The 25,613-nt window shown below is 34.0% G+C and overlaps 1 protein-coding gene across 3 annotated transcripts in view; it reads right to left on the bottom strand.

Moving 5' to 3' along the window:
- The window catches only part of LOC145241434 (glutamyl-tRNA(Gln) amidotransferase subunit A, mitochondrial-like), a 99,727-nt gene that overhangs the window by 47,181 nt on the left and 26,933 nt on the right, over window positions 1–25,613 (bottom strand). For all 3 annotated transcript variants that reach the window (XM_080104386.1, XM_080104385.1, XM_080104387.1), the window contains exons 5-7: window positions 18,647–18,822; window positions 12,286–12,398; window positions 936–1,125 (exon numbers count right to left, since the gene is read on the bottom strand). In XM_080104386.1, the coding sequence (XP_079960512.1) occupies window positions 936–1,125; window positions 12,286–12,398; window positions 18,647–18,822 (479 nt within the window). The remainder of the gene's footprint in view (window positions 1–935; window positions 1,126–12,285; window positions 12,399–18,646; window positions 18,823–25,613) is intronic.

Below are 25,613 nucleotides of genomic sequence, written 5' to 3'. Positions count from 1 at the left end.
TGAGGCTTTTTATTTGCCATTTAAGAATTTTGAATTTTTCATTTCTCCTGCTCCCCACCCGCCTCGGAGCCCTATTTGGGAAGTGTTGGGGGGGGGGGAACCCATTCGCCCCAACACAACAAGAATACAGGAGAAGTATACTCTTCCTGCTGATGGACTCAAGCACCCGTGTTTCCTTCGTCCTTTCTAATGGCCTCATTTCTAGAAAAGATGTTGGTTTTCCAGCCATGTTTTATCCATTCTTCAGCAAGTTGATTGACCCTCCAGCCACAGCTTACTAAATCAGTTTTTTGCCTAATGTGGAGAGCGTGAGCATATTTTCTTGTTGTGTTTGTCTGATTTAGTGCTAGTCATGACCAACCGATTGATTGGATCGGGCCTATCCAACCACCTGTCTTAACCCAAGTAAGGGCCAAAGTGGTGTGTTGCACCTCATGTCCTAATAGGACCTTGAACATGATCTGCTCAACCACCAGGATCCCGTCCTTAGGCATTGCAGGTTGCCACCTACGGTCAACAGATGACCCCATTGAGAGACATTTACTCTCTGCAGGGGGGCAGTCAGTGTATACTAATGCCCCACTGACAGGGCCAGTTGGGAAGTAGGGGAAGAAAAAAAAAAGGCGGGGAGGGAAGGGAAAGGGCTGTTGTTTTTGTTTTTGGTTTTGTAGAACATAATTAAGTTTTACAAAAGAGAATAGAAAAACAAAAAGGAACATTAATGTAGGTGCATTTCGTCTCAGGAAGCCAATAAACAGCCTGATCTGGTAGCACCAAGAGGATATTTGGTAGTGGTCGGTCAGATGTATAAGCCCAAACAAATCTCATTATTATAGTGAGTAATGATAAAACCACTCTGCAAAAGCTGATTTAAAGATGTGAGTAGATGACAATTGTTGGACTTAAAAGAATACAAATAACATTTTTCAACTTACCGAATTCAATTCCATCATAGCGAGCCATATTTGAAGCCACATCACAACAACAAAGCACATTGTAAGTACTGATGCCGTAAGGAGAATGTGGAAGTTGGACTGGCACAATTTTGGCCCCTGCATCCTCAAACATATCGGCAACCTTTGACCAGAGATCAATGACATCCTGTGACGTGGAAGGGGTAAGCATCTATTTAAAAAGCAAAAAAAAAAAAATAATGTGAAAGTGTAAAAAATATGATTATTCATTTAGTCCTGTGAACAACATTAAATGGTCTTGGATACCCTTGAGCAAAAACGATCGTTAAAATCATTGGAGTCATACCCTCATTATGGTCAAAAACATTTTAATACCTCTGAGCTTCTTCAGGTGTCGAACTCAGGAGTTTTTCGATCAAACTTAGGATTCTCCCCGGAATTATAAACGGAACCCTTTATTTACTTCTAGTCATGGCTCACAGAACAAGAGCATGCTACCTCCATGAAGTAAATAAAGGGTACCGTTCAGAAATTTCATGCAGATTCTTGAGTTCGACAGAAACATTCCTGAGTTTGGGAAGATACATCTGAAGAAGGTTGGAAGTTACATCAACCGAAACGTCGTGAAAATGACACTCAGAATCAAAACAGTAATCTGAAGAATCCAAATATGAAGTGCCTTCAGTAACTTTCCAAACTTTTTGTACAGGCATTTAAAATTGTTGCAGACTATTGAAAATTCAGTATGTTATTGGTATCCATCTTATAAGGTGACTGATCAATTTTTATGATTTCAGGCTCAAATGAACGGCTACAGCAGAAATTGGAATACACCCTACTAAAGCCTGTTACAGCTGGTAAATTTCAAAAATGTAATCTGGACGTGACGACACTTTAGAAAAATGATATGCAATAAAAAAAATTTATTTTAACTTGGAAAAAATGCCACAGAAATGTAGGGAATACTTCAGACTGCTTTTGGGTCATCTTGCATGAATCGAGCATTAGTTTTTGAGTGGCATAAGAGATTCAAGGAAGGCAATACAAGATGATGAGAGGTGTGGGAGGAGTAAGGAAGTCAGAACACCAGAGTTGATTGGCAAAATAAAGCATGGATAAGGACTGTTGTGTGTCGATAGAAACAATAAGTGCACAGTTTGATGTCAGAGTGGGAACTGCACACACAATTATTCGCGAGGAATTTAAGATGATGAAGATTTGCGTGAAGTTTGTCCCAAGGGTGCTTCATCCTTGTAACAGACTATTTGACTAAAATGAGCATCAAGACAGTTCCTCAACCTCCCTATAGAAATGAAAAGAGCTATGTAAAAGATGCTTAAAACCGTTTGAATTATGCAAATACCATCAGTAGTTCAAAAGCTATGAGGATTGTAAGTGCCAAAATTTAGGTTTTTCTGTGGACATTTTTCTTTAGAAAAAGTGGGCTACATTACGGTCTCAACATTTCAAGAAATTTGATAATTTTGCCACCATTTATTTATTTTTCAAGTTATTCCCATGAAACTTGGCACTCTTTTGTAAAATTGTGTGCTCTTTCTGATTATGCAGTCAAATCTGATGTATCTCTTTACCATGAGCCATGAATTATAAATTAAGATGTATAAATTTCAATTTTTTTTTAAACTGGTGCATGGTATCATACAGTGATACATAAATAAAACTAAGTATTATAGTGGTATTTAAATATAGCTTTATTGAGAGTAGGTATTTACCTACTTTCCCACCAAAGAAGAGCTTAGTCTGGGGTGTAGCCATTGAATGCCTAAAGCGCATTCATGGCCATATTACTCGCCTCAAAGAAAAGAAAAAATTGAGTAGTTATGAATTAATCTCAGAAATAAATCAAAAATTTTTCATATAGATTTTGGATTTCTGTAAAAGATGGAAATTCCCATAGTCGACCAGAACTTATGCATTTTGGGACCAGTCCAATTTTCAGTTTTGTAAATCCTCTCTACTTGGCCCAAAATATACCCCTATTTTCTGAGATGCAACTATAAATCATACACTCCATGAATCCTCGATGTAGCTTTCACAGTGCCAGGATATCAGGAATCCTGATAAACAACAACTATATATTTACCAGTTGATGTTAATTTTCGTCATTTCTATTCTGTTGTTTTACTGAAAATTCAATTATGTAAACAAAGAAATAAAATGGTAATGTTTTACCTTGTTTCCACCTTAACATTTTAAAATGATTACTTTTATAGGTTTTAGGGTATGCTGAAAACGAATATTGCATTTAAATTTTCTGCAAATAAGTAGTTTTCCGGATATTAAGCAATGTCATTTCTCATGTTATCACTGGTGGCCATCTTGGAGCATGCAAATGCGCATACCAAGATGGCCACCAGCAATAACATAAGAAATTACATTGCTTAATATCCGGAAAGTTACTTAATTGCAGAAAATTTAAATGTGATATTCGTTTTCAGCATACCAGAAAACCTTAAAACATAGTCATTTTAAAGAAAAATGTTATGGTCGAAACAAAGTAAAAATTTACAAAATGCATCACAATGAAATTCTTTATCGAACCGCCTAATTATTATTATTATTATTTAGATATCTTCAGTTAAAAAAAAAAAACGGTTTTGTTTTACAGATTCGAAAAAATGGTCTTGACAATGAGTTAAAAATAAAAAAAAATTATACAAAATACTATTAAAAACCCACCCAATAAATGTCATGAAGACATTTATTGGTTGGGTTTCTAACAGTATTTTGTATATTTTTAAGCCATTGTCGAGATTTCAAAGACATGAGATACCATGTGGTTATTTTTCTTGTGCAACGCTCGACACTAATTATCAAAATAAACAGACATTTTATATTAAATAAATACACTAAAAACTCATCCAACTAGGTAGAAGAGTAACTTATCTTGCATTTAGTAATATTTGGGTGCTTATGCACTTATGTTACCGTGCTATTTTTTTCAAATAATATTTTGTAATTAAATTCAAGTTTCACAATATCTTTTTTTTATTTAATTGTTAGGTGAAAATACAGAATAGTTAATAAAACACCCTTCCCTCCCCATGTTAAGAATGGGTTTCTAAATAATAACATTATCAGTTCAGCATGGTAGCATAAGTGGACGAGTATCTTTTATTTGTTATACACACACACACATATATATATATATATATTTTTGGCCACTAAAAAACACAATTCTACCTAAAGTACAAGTAAGAAGTTATAAATACCAAGATAACAGAAACGCCTGTACTTATTACATTTTGTTGTTTTTTAACGCTTTTGGTATATTGCACTAAAAGCATTAAAAACAAGAAAATAGTTTTGGCTCGGTATTGTTCGGAAATCAAATTCGAAGAACTTGAAAATAATTTTTTTAAATTGACAAACTCAGAATAAAAAATGAAACTTTTTTCTGCTTTCGTTTTAAAAGCAGAAAAATCAGTTTTCTATTTTTAAGAGAATACAAATGGAACTCGTTAATACCCTGACTGTAGGCAGCTCAGCGCTCGTCAGCGCATTTGCACATAGTGAGCCATTTTCCTGTTAAATTCTATATTCTGTAATTTCTATAAAAGATAACATTTTAAAGAAATTTCCGCACAATTAATAATTATCAAATATTTACATATTATACATAAAAATAATTCTGAAACTATTATCTATATGAAAATGGATGATATATACCGATTTATCTTATCGATTTTTAAATATTCTTCATCAGCTTTGCTCGGTCGTAACTTTGCTTCCTGTAGTCGTAAAAATATAAATCAAAGTCCAGTGAGATAGACTTCTATGTTTATATAACCTGTAAAATTTCAGCCACATCCAATTAAATTAAATTTCATGTATGTGTATCCAAACGTAACATATGAAATGTAAACATTGAAAAAACAGTTTCTCTTTTTGCTGTTATCATTTTTTACCATTTTTTTTCATTTTTAACTTGGAGCATAAAAACATTGAACGCATAAAAGCAAAATAAATTAACATCATTGGAAAGCTTATTCTATTCTCTTTCCATCAATGCAATTCTTTAAAAATTGACCCACAAATAAAAAAGATATGACTTGTTGAAGCACATTAGGTATGTAATATTGCCGATGTCCACGAAAATACAGCATATGCTTGTAATGTTACTTTCAATGGAGTTCAAAGTAAAATCTTACAGATGGTGGGGACTGTATCCTTATCTAAGTAAATTTCTCCCCCTTTTCCTCCATTACAATAGAAGCTTAGTGGTATTTTTTGAATTCAATTAAAAAATCGTGAATGTGTGAACAAGTAAGCAAGTATAAAACGAAATGTTATTCAACTAGAAATATGATGGGTTTAATTAAAAAAAAAAAAAATACAGGTAGTGTTATTTTTACGACATCATATATTTGCAGGCTTTTTGAAAAGACAGCACCTGTGACCATAATATATATTTCTTTTTTCATGAGCGTTTGACAAACAGGTTTCAAAATGAAATTTATCAACCAATTTTTGAAAAACTTAAATAAAGAAAATTATACTTGCAATAATTATGTGAAACAAATACTTTACTTTTTCTTCTTTTTTTCTTAACATTTATTAAAAATAAATTACAAGCATGGATTCTGAAAAAGTTAATGATTTCATCTAAAAGAAACGCCTTTTTTAATCAATGCCTAATGGAGATTCCGTATATGTTTGTACAAACTGCAAGTGTTGTTCCAAAAGTAGAACCTCCTAAAAGTTGAAAGAACAACAAAGATAGGAGTGGTACCACTAAAACGAGCGGCCATTTTGTTCGTGCTCCAGAATTTATTTTTCTACATAGTCACCACCATTCCCAATGCACTTTTGCCATCCAATGAACGATGGTACCTCGAGTGCGCTTTGTCATACGAGGGTCGTTCAAAAAGTAAAGCCTGGTGTTTTTTAATTAAAAAAATTGACTGTGCATGGGTCCGGGGTGCGCTTTGTTATACAAGGATTGTTCCAAATGTAAAGTCTCCTATTTTTCACTCATTATGTTGAAGAGCTACAAAGACGGAAACAGTGCCATTAAAACCAGGGTCGTTCCGAAAGTAAAGAATCCTATGTTTTTTTTAACTAAAAAAATTGAAGAGTTGCAAAAACGGCAGTGGTACTATTAAAACGAGCAACCTTTAGGCACCAAAATTTATTTTTCTACATAGTCACTACCATTCTCAATACAATTTTGCCAAGAATTCAATGACACATCTCTGCTTCTGACACACGTCCATGACAGGGGTTGATTTCTTAGAGTCTCATACAGTCAATATCTGCAACAGAGAGAAGACACTTTTAGATCATGAATGCAAGGTTCAGTCATCATAACAATCCAATCTGACATCACCTCTGATCCATTTAGGGGGATTAAAAAATAGGAGACAACTTTTGGAACATCCTTGTATCATTCAAACTCTAGCGTGTTTCAATATATGGTTAAGTGGCAGTTTTAGTCATTTAGAACTGTTTTAATGCTTCACTGCTCACTCATTTTTTGACCAAATTTCAAATAATTATTACAGTTTATAGATCACCTTCTCAGCTATATTGTGAAAAAAAAATTCAATTTTCATTCCATAAAACAAAAGTTATGATGAATTTTCAAAATTGTAAAAATATGTAAGGAGGTGAGCGACGCTTTTTATGACTGGTTTCCATAGCAACCAAATTCAATAAACCCGTGTATTAATTAAGGTTGGGACACAAAAAAAAACTAACGTAAGGCAAACGAATGATGTTAAATGTAAAAATCGGAAAAACAAAAAAAGAAAACGCGAAACAAAAAACGAACGTTAAAACTTCGTTAAAAAATCTGAAAAATACCCCCCCCAAAAAAAACACGTGAAAAATGGCTTAAATAAACCTTTTTCAATATTAAAATTTAAAAAATTGAAAAAAAAAAAAGAAGATCTCACACCACGATTCAAGCCCAAAACCTTTAGATAATGAGGCCGCGCTCTAAGCAACTGAGCTAAGATGACGTCGACGAAATTGTGTCAGTTTTTCAAATATTTAAAGTAAATCATGTTCTGACGTCGTATGACGCATGCGTAGAAGCGAACTTGTCATGAGAGGACGGTTTTTGCTGACCCCTCCCTGTAGAAAACTGATGATTTTAGGGTGAAGAAATTAATGTTTTTGGCCAATTTTTCGATATTTGTCGGGCGAAGGTTGGAACTTTAAAATGATACCAATCTCGTGAAAATATGTGACCCGTGTGGAAAGTTTTTGCGAGACATACAAACACACATACATACCTACATACATACAAACAAACATACACACATTTTTGCTTTTATATATATAGATAGTCTCAAATTAATCCTATTTATTTGATTTTTTAAAAAAATATTTAAAAATGTTATCTTACACTACAACAGAACACTGATCACCCTAATTTGTTTTTTTAAGGGTATTCAAGGTTGCTGACAACAAATTTGATAATCAAACCTGCCGCAAATTTACCGTTTGCATGGTATGAACCCCTAGACCTTGGAACTATTTTGTGCCATTTCACTGCCTTCGGTAGTGTTTTTCTTACATGATATGTTCGTGTGCGAACAGGTGTAGTGAAGTGTCTTATCACATCGTCCCAGCACCGCCCCCCCCTCCCCAATGTAAACAGAATTTTTGTGAAATGGTAAATGTCGGTGCGTTACTTATGGAAAAACGGTTAGTTAAACTGCAGAAGTACCTATTAATGGAATATCCCCCCCCCCTCAAAAAAGAACGAAAGACATAAAAATATGTGGTTATTTTTTTGCAAACCGCTCATGAAAACTTTTTTTAGATCAATTAAAAAGCATTAAAACTACGTAAGAAAAAAAAAAAACAAATCACATTTTTCTTTTTAACTTGATTTGAAATGACAGCTTAAAGATTCCTACACAATATGATAAGACCGTTCGCACGCAAACGTATCATATAAGAAAAACACTACCGAAGACGGTGAAATGGCACAAAATAGTTCCAAGGTCTAGGGGTTCATACCATGCAAACGGTAAATTTGCGGCAGGTTTGATTATCAGATTCATTGTCAGTGACCTTGAATACCCCTAAAAAAACAAATTAGAGTGGTCAGTGTTCTATTGTAGCATAAGGTAACATTTACCATTGCTTTATTTCTATATTTATTTTTATTATATAATTATATACTTATCGTCCTTTAATGTTTATTCTTATTTAATGTCTTAATTTACCTCTTTATTTCTATATAAAAAAAGTAAATTTTTGGTAATTGTTTATTTTTATTGTTAAATAAAAGTCATTTATTGAACTTTCGAAATCGCCTCTGCCTTAATGCTGTTTCTGACAACCTTTTTATTTTTTGTTAGGAGTTAGGAAACATTTACCTATGCTCACATCACGACTGTGATATCAGGCATCAGTGAATGTCGACCAAGCCCCTACAGTCCTTTAGTTGAATGGCTCTGAGTGACTAGTTAGTTTGCAAAGTTAGGGTTCAAAGAATATTTCAAAAAAATTTTTTTTCCTTTTTTTAATAAATTTTTCACATATTTTTTGTTTTTGTTGTGCAAAGAAGTTTCAAAAGAAATGTTTAATTGCTTCATTCGCAGAATATTTTAATGAAATGTAAATTTATAAAAGAAAAAACAAAATTAAATTCACTCGCCGCATTGTTCTTTAAACCTTTTATTGTTTAAATAATTTGACTGTTTTATTTTTAAAAAATATAAATGTTGACAAGACATTGTTCATTTATTAAAGAAGAGTGTCGGTAAAAAAAAAAAAAACTTGCCAAAAGATAAGCCCCCACCCCTCCCTTTTTTAGTCACCAGTTGGAAAAACTACTGATTTTTAAAATAATTTACTTTTGTGACAACAGACATACTACAGGTTTAAAAAAAAAAAGAAGTTATTGCATTGGTTAATGCTTTCAGAACAACCGAATATCAACTACTCTCCAAAAGAAAGGGTGTAATAACTGGAAGATTAGACTTATGATGGATGAACCTATACTAAAGTAGCTTCTCCCAAAATGGGAGGGCATTTTTGTGTTAAAATATTTCGTGAAATACTACATTTCGAACATTTTCTATTAAATGTCAAATGTTCATAATTCAATCTCAAATTCTGTAACCTCATAAATTATGTTATTATTAGTAGTAATAATAATAGTATCAGTATTATTATTATCTATATATTAATACTGTAGGACCTTAAACGTACGTACGGATATGTGTCATGTTTTCCAGATCATATTGTTTTTGATTGAGATATCTTATTTATTGAAAAAGAGAATACAAGGTGATTACATACTATGAACATTACATTATTATATTGATGTGCTATGTCAATGTTGTAAGTACTTTATCACTTTCTATTATCCTTAATAATAAATAGTATCTCCTGAACACCGAGTATACAATATAAAAAAAAAATAAAATCAACGTCATGTCGCTTTTTGGCCGTACATATAAAATATAGGATCTTAGTCTTCTGACTAGTAGTAAAGGGCAGTATATGTTCTATCTAAATATGTTAATAATTTACTCGCAATGAAAGCATTGTAAAATTTTTTTGTCTAAGGGTTTAGTATTCATCAACTTTTTCATGAACTTTACGCAGTTAGGCTGTTTTATACATAAATAAACTTTGCTCCCAAATAAAAACAATGTTACCTCGCGGCCCCTAAAATTTTGTAACAGTGCAAACAGATAACTAATCATGGGCCTCAAAATTTCGAAAAAGACAGACAGTGCCTATGTATGTGACGGAATAAGAAAACTCATTAAGATAAATAAAGATTGCCTTTAAAGTAGTTAATAAAATTCTTGTATATCATATTAAATATGTTATGAAAAGTTCTATGACGTTTTTATCATAAATTTTTGATAGCATTAATCTCACTTCAAACAAACAGTTTGACTTAAAAAATATAAGAGAACCATAATGAAAGAATAGTAAATCTAAGGTATTTTTTAACGATGCGATTCCGATTCCCCCCAAATACACGATTCTTATGATTAACAATTTCGATTAATCATCCCACCACTAGTATTAACCCTAAGTGAATGTCTGGTGTTATGATTATCTAAAGAAAGATATATTATTTGGCGATGAAAGATGAGTGTATAATATGAACAAAGCTTCTTTCTTAGAACTGCACACCTGTGGAACTCTGTTCCTTCTGCCTGCTTCCCACCTGACTACAACTTGGATGTGTTCAAGTCCAACGTTAACAAATTCCTAATGAACCGCCCCCTTGAGTAAACACTTCATCAAATCTCCACACTAACGTAATATAATTGCAATAACCCTTATCGCTGAGTGGCTTCCGGGCCTTGATAAGTGGTGACCACTGTGTAAAAAAAAAAAAAAAAAAAAAATTTTGGAGACAAAAAAAAAAGAAAAAGTCTTTCTAAGAAGAACACAAAAAGAAAATTTAAAAAGAATATGGCACAAAATAAACAACACAAAAGTAAGACACAAAAAATAAGTAATTTTTTTTTTCAAAAGAAAAAATATGTAATTCAATCTGTTTAGTTTCATATTAAAAAAAAGGGGGAAATAAAAATATTTGTTCTATTGCAAATCCATTTCAAATTTATTTCCTTCTAATAAGAAAGAATAAATAAGACTGCAAAAAAGGAATATGTCTTATGCTGCTGTGTGTGTCGGCGGTCGGTTTAGCGTCACTGTATTTTCTTGTTCTAAATTGTTATGAAATATGTGTCTTTTCAACAAATTCATTGAATTTATTTAGCACTTTCTTTTTGTACAATTAATTTTTGTTGTTGTTTTATTCTGTGTTTAAAAGTTTTATATGGAGCAAATAATTGAACTCACAAAAACCATGCAATTTGCCATACGAACACAACAAAGCAAATGGAATATTTACAAGAACAATTAAAACAAAGTGAATTATTACAAACTATATCAATGAGGCAAATAGAAAAACAAAGATTGTCAGTTTACACCTGAAGGAATTGCAAACTATCAGAATTTTTGCATGAACCAACAAATGAAAATATTTTTTCTAAAAGATGTCAGTTGTGGTCTGCTGAGAAAAAAAATTATTCTGCTATTACAAAAACCTGGTACTCAGGAAAATACCAAGTATACAAATTTCATTCTCCCAAAGAAACCTGAAGATATTTCTTTTAAAGAAACGATAGATATGTTTTCAAGAATTTTCAGGAAACTGGACAGCTTATTTTATGCGCATCATAAGTGTCTAAATATTGTGAAACAAGATGCGGAGGCTTTTATTGCTAATGCAGGAAAAGTAAATGACCAATGTGAATTATTCAGGATAAAAGACCTCAAAAGAAGATATGTTTAATATTTGTTCAGGTGTATCAGGTTGGGAAACTGGCATGGTCTATCCTTCTCTTGAAAGTAGATGGGCCTCTCTTAAGCCATAGTAGGCAACCAAACTAGTGATGGTGTCATGATAAAAAATAACCTTGATAGCCCTGGTGAAGCATTAAATATTCAGCTACGGACAAGATTTGAATTACACTACAAGCTCGTGTAGTGAGTTCAATCTAGGCTGCGACCACATGTTATGTTTTTTTATACCCCATGGACCAAGTGAATAGGGATACAAACAATTGCACTTAACGAGAAGGTTCAGAACCTTAAAAAGATCTCTCGGCTGGAATATATGAGATTACAGGTAAATTTCTATCCCCAGATAGAACATATTAGTAAATATTTCCACTGGACCATCTGTAAAAGTTGAATATCCAGAGTAGAATGTCTTGCAAATATATACCAGGAAGAACAGCTGATAATAAAACACGCAACATCCACTAGGACTACATGATTCATACAGTTACATACATGGAAAATGGAACTAAAACCTGACATAGTAATATAAGATCAGAGGGAGAAAGTAGCAACCTTAGTAGAAGTTAGTGTCCCTCCTGATGCTGGCTTAAATAGAGCTGAGAGAGAGAGGAAAATGAAATATGAAGGCCTTATGCACAGCATGAAAAGAAACTGGAATCTTAGGAAGATCTCTGTCATTCCAGTAATTATTATAAGGGTAATCAGATTCATGAAAAAAGAATTTCCAATATACCCAGTGAACCAAGTGCAAGACAAATACAAACAATTGCATTTAGAGGAACAACTAGAATCTTAAAAAGATCTCTCGGTTGGAGTCTGGAATAGCGAGTGAATATCAGGCATTTGGTAGGATGCCCCACCCATGCCCAAACAAATTGATTCGAAAAAAAATATGGGATTTCAAAAGTCTATGTTGCATCGTATAATTAAATAAGCACAAGATGTTAGATGTAAATATCCTAAGGATAGATGAACAAATCTTTTGCATTTATTTGGATAAATATAGGCATGTGGTTTAGCTTTGGGAGCTTAGCTGTAAATCATGTCTTACCTGAGGAATACCAACTGTGAGTCCTTTGACGTTAGGAACGTCGGGTAAGACGACAGGTTCAAACCGATCAGGGACTGTAGTGGAATCCAATACATCGTGTCCAGCGAGGACATCTAGGAGAAAATAAAGATAAAACAAAAACCAACATGAGAATGATTTTGAAGACAAAACATACTAGAAAAATACTTGTGTGTGGATGGGTTCATACCTGTTTATTTGCAATATTTGTTTCCATTTTTTGTGAAGAGAGATCAACTGAAAAACATCTCTCTCTCTCTCTCTCTCTCTCTCTCTATATATATATATATATATATATATATATATATAAATAAATACATACACATTTTTTAAATACATATATATATACATATATAAAAATAAATAAATAAATACACATTTTTGTGAATTATTCCATGGATTTCTGCCTTTGGATTATTATGGACCATCTTCTTCCAATTACGGGATTTCCTTGGATTTTACTTGTGCAAATGGAAATTCAATTAACTTTCTTGAAGTTATATATTTGGATTTTACCGTCACTGGATTATTTATCTTCCACCAGACTATCCATTCATGTGTAATCACCTTTTTCTTCACCATATTCCCCCTGTTTCACTTTTTTTGTTATCAAGTAAGATCTTTGACTTACTTGTTGTTTCATCAAATACTTTTGCATGCAAAATCCGATCCTGCATTTTGCTAATTCCTACCCTCTGATGAGAAGGAAAGTATTTCTTCGAAACTCCGCGGATTAAGGACTATCCACTTATCTAGTGTTTCCTTTTCAGATTAAATATGTTTTTAACTCATTTCAAAGTGTTTTTAACATGTTTTATTAACTGTTTGCTCGTATATACATATATATACATACACACACTTTATTTGTTTTTAAATAAGCAGTAATATGTTGCTACACAGTCATGAGCATGTTTCCGTCAGCTAGTTACTAGTAAGTAGAGACCTCTTCAGGTGATAAAGCTTATACAAAAGCAAAGTTTGCAAACTTTGCTTTTGTATAAGCTTTATCACCTGAAGAGGTCTCTACTTACTAGTAACTAGCTGACGGAAACATGCTCATGACTGTGTAGCAACATATTACTGCTTATTTAAAAACAAATAAAAAGCATACCCTGCTCTACTTCGGTATTGAGCACTCTTGTATTAACTTCATTAAATTTCATTGGTTGCTTAAGCTCTGGAGAGGAAATTACTTTTTCATTTATTTTTGGAATCATTTGAGATGAGGCTTCATAATTTGTGCATTCATTCTTTCGTGGATTGTTATCCGCATCTTCATTGTCGTTTCACCAGGTTTCAATCAACTCATCCGAAGGGGCCCGTGGTGCAGTGGATAGAGGCGTTGAGTCTTTACAGTTCCAGGTGAGCATTGTCTGAAGATAGCGGTTTCAATCGTACCCAAAGCAGACCAAAGGTTCCATTGGCCAAAATGTGGTGTGACAACAACTATGGAAGGCAGTAATTATTGGGGATACAGTTACAAGACTCAGCATTCCTATCCTGTCGAGGTTACCCACCTGAAGAAGGCCAGAGGATAAGTTGGCCGAAATGTGGTGAAACAACAAGAACTATGAAGTCCGCAAAAAGAATGAATGCATACTATTTAGAACCATGTCTAGTGGGGATTATGTGAGGAAATGGGCAAGATGTCTGTTCACATTACATTTAATCTTCTGCTGTCAGGGAGGCAGAAAACAAGGAGGGGATTCCAAAGTCTAGAACTCTGAGGGAAGAGGCTATTACGGAAGTATTTCTGGCATTTAGCAACTTCTACATATCATATTTTTTATTATGCTTTTATAATCAAAATAACTATCATGTTAACACAACAGTCGTAAAGTATGGGAATATATTTTTGTTAAACAAGTGATGGAACACATTTAGAAATATTTTTTTAGTAAAGATTTTAATGGGAAACTTGGTTTATTTTTGGAAATTAATGAAATGAAATCTATATATCCATAAAGTGAAATTGTGTGTGTGTGTGTGTGTGTGTGTGCACATTTCCCTACCAAACTACTCTGTCAATTTTCAGTCTACAGACTCGAGATTTGACATAAGGGGTATTGAGATTTGGGAAAATATTTTTAATTGGTTTTCAGCCAGAAATTTGGCTGTCAAAAGGGGCCAAAGTGCAATGATTTAACCTTTGAAAACTCTACCAAACTCCTCTGTCAATTTTGGGTCTAAACACTTGAAATTTTAGATGTAGGTTACTTGGACATCGATCGAACATTTTAATTTTATTTGGGCCCAAAACAATAAATGTTAAGAGATCAAAATTGGGATCAAAGTTAGAAAAAATTTTACCTCTATGGTCTCTACCAAATTACTCACCCAATTTTTGGTCTAAACATTTGAAATTTTACAATTTAATCACTGTGAGATACTTCTAAGTTACTTATTTCTCTTCTCTGTTATTCAAGGCAGCCTCCTCTAGAGCTTTCCGTTTTAGTTCTTAGTGACCTCCAGGGTCGGTCCGCGACACAATCTGCCAACAGTGTGAACACATGGGGGCCATGCATCCACAGAGAAAACAATTGCGCCACATTTCAACCAGGAGATGTCGCTCCAGACTCCAGTCTCTGTCCTACTCACCCCCACTGGTCCTTGGTAGAAGGATGTCACACTACTCCTGGGACGGGGAGTCCCTTGCTCCCCTCAACGGCAGCCTTAGTTCACTTCTCCCCGCTTGTTGGAGCCAGGAGATAGGTATTGGATACTCTTCCTCCCATTTGCTCGACTCCTCAGCTGACTCTGAGGTCAACTGCCGTTCAACTCTCTTTTCTTCACGAGTCGCTACTGCTCTTCATGGTCTCCTATGGCTGGCGGAGTGGAACTCATGCCCTGCATTTTCCCGTTTCAACTTTCCGTCCGTCTCTATATTTCTAGACTCCATAGGGGTCGCCTCTCTTGTCTTAAACCGTCGCTCGGTGTCGTCCCTATGGTCGTCCAGAACTCTGTCCTCATCTCGCGTTTGACTGCCCTCGGGATCTTTTATCTTTTTACCCGTCTCCTCCATCCGAACCTGATCACCCTGTCTTAACTGTCGAGTAAACGCTACCTTTTTTTTCGATCTTCATAAGTAAACTCAGCAATTTTGTAGATGTTGATTGAATTGTTAAATACATTTCCATCACTTGAGTTATTGCTGAGTTTACTTATGATAGAATTAGGAATATGTTTTATAGTTGATGGAGGGGGGAGGGGTGTTTGGACTTGGGATTTACATTTATTTGATTAGCGTTATCTTTTAAGTAGGGTTCATATGTATTTTTGTTTAAATTTAATGTGACGTCCACTCGCGTCAATAACCAATGGATAAAAACAAAAATGACAAATTCTTTTGACTTGGCAATGGGTCCCTTAGACTCTGCAAAGGCTTCAGATCTTTCGGAATTATTCATTTTATATACCCTCACTAGCATATTTGATACTACAGATATCGGCCTATATAGAGATGATGGATTAGCTATAATAAAAGATTCTAACAAAGTCAAGGGGAAAAACTTTAAGAAAATCATACACAAGGAAGTGAAAAAATTAGGCCTAAAAGTAGACATACTAGCTAACATAAAAATTACAAATTTCCTGGGCGTCATGATCTTATCTCCAATTTAAATTGGCAAACAGAGAGAGTAATTTAGCACGAGAAAGTCGCGTATTGAGTGAAAGTGTCTTGGAGGAATTTAAACTGTCGAATAACAAAAGATTTTTGAAAGAAAACTGTAATAAATCAATCGTGGGGAAGCACTTGATGTTATCGGCACTTACTTTTGGGAGGAGGCTTAAGTAATTGAATCGCTTGAAGGCGATAGGAAGCATTTATGCTACCGATTAAATAGCCTACAAAATGGTTAAAAAAAAAAAGGAGGGTGAATGTGGGAAAGGAAATACAAATTTCATTGATCCTCCAGGAAGTAGAAATGTTGGCCTGATGGGGTTATGATTCACGGCAGGAAAACAAAAGGGAAAGACGGTTACCGAATGTTGAACAACGGTCGATAGTATATGAGAAATAGCATCCGACAATGACGTTGTTTTGAGGTGCTGAAGGAATCGTTGTTTTGACTTTTTGCTTTTAGAAAAAAAAAAAAGGAAAACTGGTCCCAAGATGAATTATAAATGCGAGTGTTAAACGAAAGCTAGTGGGAGATGGAAAAAAAAAAAAGAAAAAAAATTATACTCGGCCTGAAAGAAGGTCGAAACTGAAAGTACTGGTGTTGTACCGATTCTTTTTTTTTTAAGACGGATACAAAAGAAATAGAGATATTGTGTTCTCAATGTTATCTGTTCTTTCGATCGCTCCGCTGTAGGGTAGCTATTGACGTAGACATTTTCAGCACTTCAGTCGGATTCGAAACCGACGGTACTGAGGGTAATTCGAATTTTGACTGCGTGACAGTGAAGTAGACTGACCTCGAAGCACTCAGAGATAGGTGAATCGCTGTGGAGATGCGATTTTACCACGACATGCTTGGTTCGGGTCCTTGCAGCCACCAGAGTACCACATTTACTCCGCTTTCGTTTCGCTGACTTCGGTCGTTGCAGTGTGGATAGGATTGGATTTCATTAGGGCAATCCACTGAGAAGGGATGTGGCAGCCTGAGTAGGCGGTGATGATATTGTAGTGGAGCAGATTTGCACCCACGATTAGGAAGCCAAGTTAGTTCGGTGAGATGTGGTTGGATTGAGTAGGTGAGGAGATAACTAAGGATGAGATATCTTCTCAACGAAAAAAAGAAGAAGAGAAGTTGGGAAGGGACCTACGACCAAGGCTGAATTCTCATCCTTCTCATTGCAGGAAATGTCCGTGCTACCCATAGAGGGAAAAGCTCTCGATGTATTATTTGGGACAGTGTCCGAGGGAGATATAAAATCGATTAAGAGAAATTAGAAACGATAGAGAGCGATCTGAAAGTGCTGGCACAGTTAGCGAAAATAGTAAGTCTGTGCCAAATGTCACCAGGGTGGAGGTGACTATGGTCAGGGCCAGTTGAGCGGATTATTTTTCCAGGTGCAGATATTTAGAGAAGAAGTGACCAATATAATTGACGTCATAATGACAGGACTGTAAGAACTGGACTATCTGGTGTAGACATATTTTAAATTGTTGGCCGTGGCCGGTGGGACAGTTGCTGATATTAATCTCGGAGCATGTACGTGCGCAGTTAGATGTGTTGTCATCGGGAAACCTGTCACCCCAGTATAGTGGCCCTGGGAGGGTTGAGAGAAGTATTATTGAAAATACAAGTTGAGCTACTGCATGATTTAAGGTTGCCTGTGGACTCCGTTGGATAGGTACTGCAATGCTATGTTGCACTGGGAGTGTGTTACGCTGTCGGAAGGGAAGAGGCTCAGAGAACTATGTCCTGTGGGTAAACAGAACCTAAGAGGGGGTGAAGATATGGTTAACATAGTGGCCTGGGATAAAACATAGAAAAAGGTGGGGTAAAACAAAGACACGGACAATAAGAGCACCTGAGTGAAGAGGGGATGCCAATGAGTGCACCATGTCTAGATCAAGACAGAGTACAAGAGCTGCAGTCTCCAATAAAGGAGACCAAAGTCCAGGTGGGAACGCCACCTGCAAAGGAGATATCCGAGGTGGTAGCCAGAACATTGCCACTTGCAGTAAAGTTGGACATTGTCAGGAAATGAAAAAAAGAAAAGGAAGAAAAAGGGTTGTACCAGAAAGACGAGGAGAATGACGTGTAAATGTAAGAGGTGGGAGATACCTCATTTTCGTAGTGAACAGAAAGACCTTTTCATTGCATGCATAGTCCATAATCGAATTGTCATTTCTCCCGTCACCTGATCTAAAATACACCTACATGCACAAACACAGAGAAGGGGAGGGGACGAAAAAAAAAAGAGAACAATTGTTGATTTTTGGTTGACATCTATGTGAAGATTTTTGGACTTTCGAGTGAACAATTATCCTTTTTTTGTTTTGTTTTTTAAATTCTCATTCGATACTTTTTTTTTTTGCATTTAGAGTATGGGGGCTGGCTGGCAAGTTGTGATTTTTGGTTGTTTTATTTTTTTTTCTCCCTCTCTCTATCGTCCTCCTCCTCACACTAGAGACAATTGATCTGAGAACTTGAATATTTCCTGTTATGGATTGTCCGAGCACAGGGTTGGGCTCGGGTGTCATTTACAAGTAAAAGACAAAACAGGTAGGGGGCGAGACAAAGCTTTGTAAAGCGCTGTGTGCTGGCTGTTCATAAATGAAATAAACTTTAAACAGACTTATTTTTGTGGGGTGTCTATTCACTTCTTTCATATCTTCACATTTATACTCTGTTTTTGGAATCACTAATTTTTTTTATGACAAACTTACTGAAAATCATAGCAGCATCATCAACAGTTTTAGCAAAAATCCCAGGCACTTCCAATGAATTGGCCAAAGGTATGAGCCCATGTCGTGATAAACGACCATAGGTTGCTTTCAGCCCGACTACTCCACAGTATGAAGCTGGGTTACGAGTGGAACCACCAGTGTCCGACCCAAGAGCCCTGAAAGAGAAATGCAAAAATGGACTATAACAGGATGTATATATTTACAGTAAAAATGTTTGTGAGGTTAATTTAACAACAGATGCAATAAAAATGTTTGTGAGGTTAACTTAACAACAGATGCAATAAAAATGTTTGTGAGGTTAATTTAACAACAGATGCAATAAAAATGTTTGTGAGGTTAATTTAACAACAGATGCAATAAAAATGTTTGTGAGGTTAACTTAACAACAGATGCAATAAAAATGTTTGTGAGGTTAACTTAACAACAGATGCAATAAAAATGTTTGTGAGGTTAACTTAACAACAGATACAATAAAAACATTAAGTGGATCATTTTATTGCTACAGAATATATCCCACTTCTGTTGTTGCAATTCTCTACTTATCATCATCATTATCATCATCAAACAGTGTCCTGCCAGGTATGAGCATTGACGGCTATGGCTCTCCATCTATCTCTCTCCCTAGTGGCATTCATGAATTTATTATTGCTCATCATTTTTGATGTTGCCCAGGTATTCAAATTCAATTATTTTTTCCCTTTTTAGTAAGAATTTTATAATTTCTTCTTCTTATTTTGTTTTATATTATTGCTTTTCTTTGGTTTTTATTATTTTTTTTGATACTTATGCATTTAACGAACCAGACGTAACTCACCACTCGGCTTGGATTTCTCCGGTGCATGACGTCAACAGTCAGATAAAGCCGAGCATTGCTGATGAAATAATAACGCTACGTAAAAGAAAAAAAATGAAGTAAAATTTTAAATGTAGAAACATCAACAGAAAAAAACTACTGTTCATTTATATTTTTTATTAAATGTTTGTAGAAAATGTCATTTTTTTTTGTCAAATAAATAAATAAGCAAGTTTTCAATAAATAATAGTAACTGTTTTTTTGAAGTATTTTTTATAGTTTATGAAAAGAGAAAAAAGAAACAACCTTTTTTGTGTATTTTTTTTTTCTTCAAGTATTTATGTAAAAAACAAACAAAACTGGTAAGAAATCTGCCGACATTATGTTTTTGGCAGTTGAAGATAGACTCATCGATCTCAACCATGTGGCCTGGCCCTCCTATCTGCCGGAGATTCCTGAGAAAGTATTCCCGGCAAATGTTTTGCAGGAAACTTTTCCAATCAACAATTGTGTGGCATGAACGCAACCCACATTTGCGCTGGAGATTTTTTGTAGTCGCAATCTCAGACGTCCACAGGTAAATTATTTTTAGGATGCAGATGATTCTTAGCCACAATTTGGCAAAGAAGGTCTCCGTTCTAATAATCGCCCAACGACGACATTTTACATTGCTGCATCTCCAGCTGTACCTGTCTGTAAGGCTTGCTTGCCTGGTAGTACGCATTCCTGGCCGCAGGTTGAGCACTTCATCAACTTTGCCATCGATTTCCTGTGCTGGCAAAAATGTATCACAGCCTCTGGGGTCTGGAGCTGGTTAGATAGGATGGTCAAGTTCATGTCAGTAGTTTTTTTTAAGCAATTTTTTAAGCAAGAAAAGATAAAATTCTTTATTTTTTTCGTTTTTTTTTTGTTTTCTCTTCTAATTGGTATCAGAATTCTTGTCTGCTGTTCGTCATGCGCACACGCATCAAGTTGAAACTCAGCGAGCAGTGTTGTGATTGACTGATTGCCATGTTATGTCAGGCAGCTGCTGACATTGTGTTCCGGAGAAATCCGAGCTGAACGCTTAGTTACATCTGGTTCGTTAAATGCATAAGTACTATTTTTTAAATAATTCTAATTTATAGGCATGTTTTTTTTTTTAGCTTTTTTTATTCATGTAATTTATTTTGCAAACTTACCTCCCCTTCTTCACTGAGAGCCTGTTTTTTTTTTCTAGTCCAAGGGAAGTAACTGGCATTTTTTAATTTTTGGTGATTCTCTAGTTTTACCCTAATATTAAAAAAATCATAATTGCACAAAAAACTTTGGTGATTATTAAGATAAAGTTGACAGATTAATTTTTTAAATATGTTTTAAGTAAAAATAACAGTACTTACTTAATTGTCGTGTCGAAAATAGTAATATATCCCAAAATTATGAAAATTCATTGAGTACAAAAACTGCAATTGTTTTTAGTAAATAGTCTATCAATATCGGCTAAAACAAAACATCAACCATTAAAGTCGCAAAAAGGAAGATAAGAATGTCCCTTGTAGTTGCAATCTTCAAGGTGTTCACATCTAAAGAAAATGCAATTTCCCCAATTTTCCATAAAAATTATTTTAACTATAATTTTCTACTCAATGATTTTTCACTATTTTTGCATATATACCATTTCCGACATTTTTTTTTTTTTTTGCTTAAAATCACATATTTAAAAAAATCGATCTGTCGACTATCTTAACGAACACTAAAACTTTTATTACATACGAATCTGTATATTAATGTAGTATCTTTATTTTTATAAAATCAAATCAAATTTTTATCCATAAACACTTTTTTTTATGATTACGATATTTAAGTTTGAGTTATCTCCCTTGGTCATTGATTCCAACGAAGGCCAAAAACAGCTACCGTGAGATTTCGTCAATAAAATCTATATATTTTAAAAATAAAATACTGGATTAGTTTGTCTAATTTTTGGTATACCATCGTTTTTTTTACTACAAATTATAAACTTTTGATGCTATTTTGTTTATTTTTTACGAGCAGTTTTAAATACTGGAGTGAAACTGAACAATCATATATTTTAAAAATTAATTTTAATTTCTTTTAGAATTTAATGCTTTTTATGCATAAGACATTTTTATTAGTTAATCATACCCTTATTTTCTATTACTGAAATGTCATCTGCTCCAAAGAAAAAGAAAATATTTGCTTAAATTTATTATAATTGTTTTTGTTGACATATTTTTTTATATAGTGGGAGGGTATGATTAAAGAAAATTGGAAGGTTCTAAACACTGGCGATAAGAACTGACGAACCAAATGGATCCACATTCTGCTAGCAATCAATCAGAAATCAGAATTGCCCCATAAAAATATTGGATCTCTTAGCATTACTGCATATAAATTTTTCCATGTCCACATGAGAAAAATCTTTGCTTTTTGCCTGCAAAAGTTTCAAGTCCAAGGATTATACAGACCAGCTACCCATGGAAAAGGTTTTTATCTCCAGGACTTGTACAGATTAGCGACCTATCAGAAAACTCTTCTGAAATTAAACATGGCTTCCAATTCCAAAGTTTTTAAAAAAAATTTATTTGCTTAAATATATTTATTTTTTTCTAAAAACAATCTTTATAGTGTATTTGAAAATAAGAAAATATCAAAAACACTTAGCAGGAAGTCCCCAGTTGTAAAATACGCTTAAATATGATATTTTAATTCATGCAGATTTCGTATATATTATTATAGAGTCAATTTTCTATCGATTCTTATATATAATAAAGCTGTGATTTGAAAAATAAAAATATATATCCATATGACTTGGGTGCATCAGCTTGAATTGAAACCGAAGCCAAAACTTACGAAAAATACTTGGCAAAATTATTTATATAAAAAAAAAAAAAGAAGTAGATGACTTGAGTGCCATCAGCTATAATTAAAACCCACACGTAATAGTATTAATATATAGATTAATAGGAAAATATTGGCACTTTGAAACCATTTGAATATTATGGAAATATAATTCAATAACTTGAGTTTTATTTCTTCTGCCCGTCACACCAATAATTTCTTGGGTAAGGTTAACACTTTTGCCCAAACTTCCAACTTCTGTACATGTAACGCACCTTCTCTCAACTCCCAACATACTTCTGCTAATTCAACTTATTTCTTCGAAATCCAACTTCAAAATGAACGACCCTCTAAAAAATCAACCCTCTTATCTCCAACCAGGAGCATCTGATTTGCATATCGGGTGGTCACATTGCAGGCATATAAAGAGATAAGGCAGCCATTTTGGTTTCTTTCTTCTTCATTCATTTCATTCCACGAGCGACCCGTTGAATTATGCACACGTGCTAATTAGGTAAGTCGCACGTTTCCCTACAGGAAATACGAAAGCCAAATAAAAATGTGTGTTTTTTTGTTTTTCTTCAAAGTAAATTATTTATTTTTCTTAAAGAATTAACAAACTATTGACTTTGAAAAAAATCTTCTTCAGGTTACGGCATTTTTCATTTTGTAAATCATCCTGTTGAAGAAATAAAATCCCTTGTGGATAGTAGTCTGTCGAAGTGTCAGTCACGGTTGGGTTAAAAAGCTTTCTGATTTCTATCATATAATTCAAACATGAAACAATGTTTTCAAAATGTCAATAGCTTTCTTATTAACCTGTGGTGTGCAGCCACATCTAACACAAGGCATTTAACACAACCGTGACTGATACCTACCTGGATTACTATTCACGAGGGGGGGGGGAAGCATAATCTGATGAGGACTTTTGTTAAAGTCGAAAACTTTTTTATTCTTTAAAATAAATAATTTGTTTTGGAGAAAAAAAAAAAGACATTGTTATTTTGCTTTCTAATAAAACAATTATACTAATAACACTAGCAGGCCGCCTGGCGTTGCCTGGTCATAGAATATGCATAAATATTATATTTTAATTAATAAAGAAACTGATACATGTGCATGCGAATATTATGTTTTTTTTTTCTAAACCATTCACTTCTTGTAAGCAAAAAAAAAATAAATACTTGAGCTGAGATCGAAACCAAAACCTAAAGAGAGTGAGTCAAGTACAACCAGTCATTAGGCCAGCTTTCCACGATCTTTAAAAAGTGTTTTCAAACCTATTTGTTCTTAACATAAGGAAACTATTATATGAACGATTGACGCATGCACATTCGTGAAACAGCTGGCAAACAAATAAAAATATGATGACCCCCCCCCTCCTCCATTACCAATTTTTCAATTCTGACCCCTTAGCAGCCCTTTTTTTTCCGGATGAAAACAGATTAAAAAGTTTTCCACATGTCTAAATATCCTCTATACCAATTTCATGTCTGTAGATCAAAAATTTATTGAGTTAGATAGGTTGAGAACTGTCCTCGCACTCACACATTCTCACTTTTATAGATAAACTAGCAAGCTGCCCGGCATTGCCTGGTGATAAAATGCGCTTAAATATGACTTTTTTCATTAATGCAGATTTCATATTTATTATTATATTATATTGGACCTAATATATAGTAATGATTTAAAGAGTTTAAATAGAAATGACTCATGCGCTACCACCGAGAATTGAAACCAAAACTTACGATTTACTTTTTCCTTTGCCGTTAATGCCTGAGCTATGAAGATATGTTTGCTGCAAGGCTAAAAATTAAAAAAGAACTAATACCTATTACAGCATGCATGCATATTCATAATATTTTGAAATTTTCGAACTTTTACACCGATTTTACCTGGCTAAAAACCAAATATAAAGTTTCGCATGGGTTTGAATACTCTATATATTAATTTTCATGTATGTAGACCAAAAACTCTAGGAGGAGTTCGGTAGGCAAAATTTTTTAAACAAATATATATACGCATACATCTATATATCTATAAAAGTTAAAGTGTCTGTGTGTACATTTCCCAACGCAATAACTCTGTCAATTTTACGTCTACAGACTCGAAATTTGATATACAGGGTACTGAGATTTGGGAAAATCTTTGTAATCCGTTTTTAGACAGATGTTTGGCTGTTAAAGGATCAAAGTTCAACGATTTGACCTTTGAGAACTCTACCAAACTCCTCTGTCAATTTTGGGTATAAACAATTGAAATTTAAGATATAGGTTCCTTGGACATGGATCTAACTTAATAACTTGATTTGCGCCCAAAACAATAGATGTTAAGGGGTCATAATAGGGTTCAAAGTTTAAAAAAATTTGACCTCTGTGGTCTCTACCAAATTACTCAGACAATTTCTGGTCTAAACATTTGAAATTTTATATAAAGGGTATTCAGAGATAGGGCAAGCTTTTTAATTGGTTTAGCTTGAAAATTTGAGCAACTAATATATAAATGTATGTATGTATGTTTGCATGTCTACCTAAAACTTTCAACAGAGGTAACAGATTTTTACGAGATAGATATCGTTATGAAGTTCCACCCTTCAGACGACAAATATAGAAAAATTGGTTAAAAAACATTAATTCCTCCACTCTCAACTAGGCACTTTTCTACAAAGAGGGGTCGGTTTTTTCACCGATATTTTTTTAAGTCATCTCCTCTTTTCGATTGTCTAGCGTTAATTTAAACCTACGTCACCTCTGGTTTGACAGTGGTTGTAACAGCAAGCCATTACATTTTTCCCCGTTCTTTTCCTCCTTCACGGTATGGGTTCGAGTCTGCCTTCCTACTACCACTTTTTTTTTTTTGCTCAGCACACACCTCCAAACACCCGGGCAACGCCGGGCACTCATGCTAGTAAATATATATAGAAAGAAGTTTGTGTTTGCTATAATCTTTTTATGCAAATATTACGCAAGTATAAATCATACAGAATATCTGCTTGAATATAATTACACGTAATAGTTAACTAAAGATGATCATCCCATAAGAAAAATGAAAAAAAATTAATAGAGAATTGATTGAAATGAATGTTTAAAAGAATATGCAAATGAGCTAGATCTTTTGCAGATGAATGCAATTCCAGAACCCATATATATAACAAAGTTATATTTTCTTTTTAAATAAATAGAAAAGAGGGGTTTTAATAGAAATATAAATGCACAAAAAAAACAAAAAAAAAACTCAAATTTATAGGAGTATAGATAGATAATAAACATTTATATTTGTTTTAACATTTTCCGGAAATTAACAAGTTTTATT

The sequence above is a fragment of the Euprymna scolopes genome, chromosome 20 (assembly GCF_053919585.1).
Source record: "Euprymna scolopes isolate OS-2025 chromosome 20, ASM5391958v1, whole genome shotgun sequence".
In the NCBI taxonomy this organism is placed as follows: domain Eukaryota; kingdom Metazoa; phylum Mollusca; class Cephalopoda; order Sepiida; family Sepiolidae; genus Euprymna; species Euprymna scolopes.
Note: the sequence above shows the minus strand (reverse complement) of the source record. Positions and strands in the feature narration are given on the sequence as shown.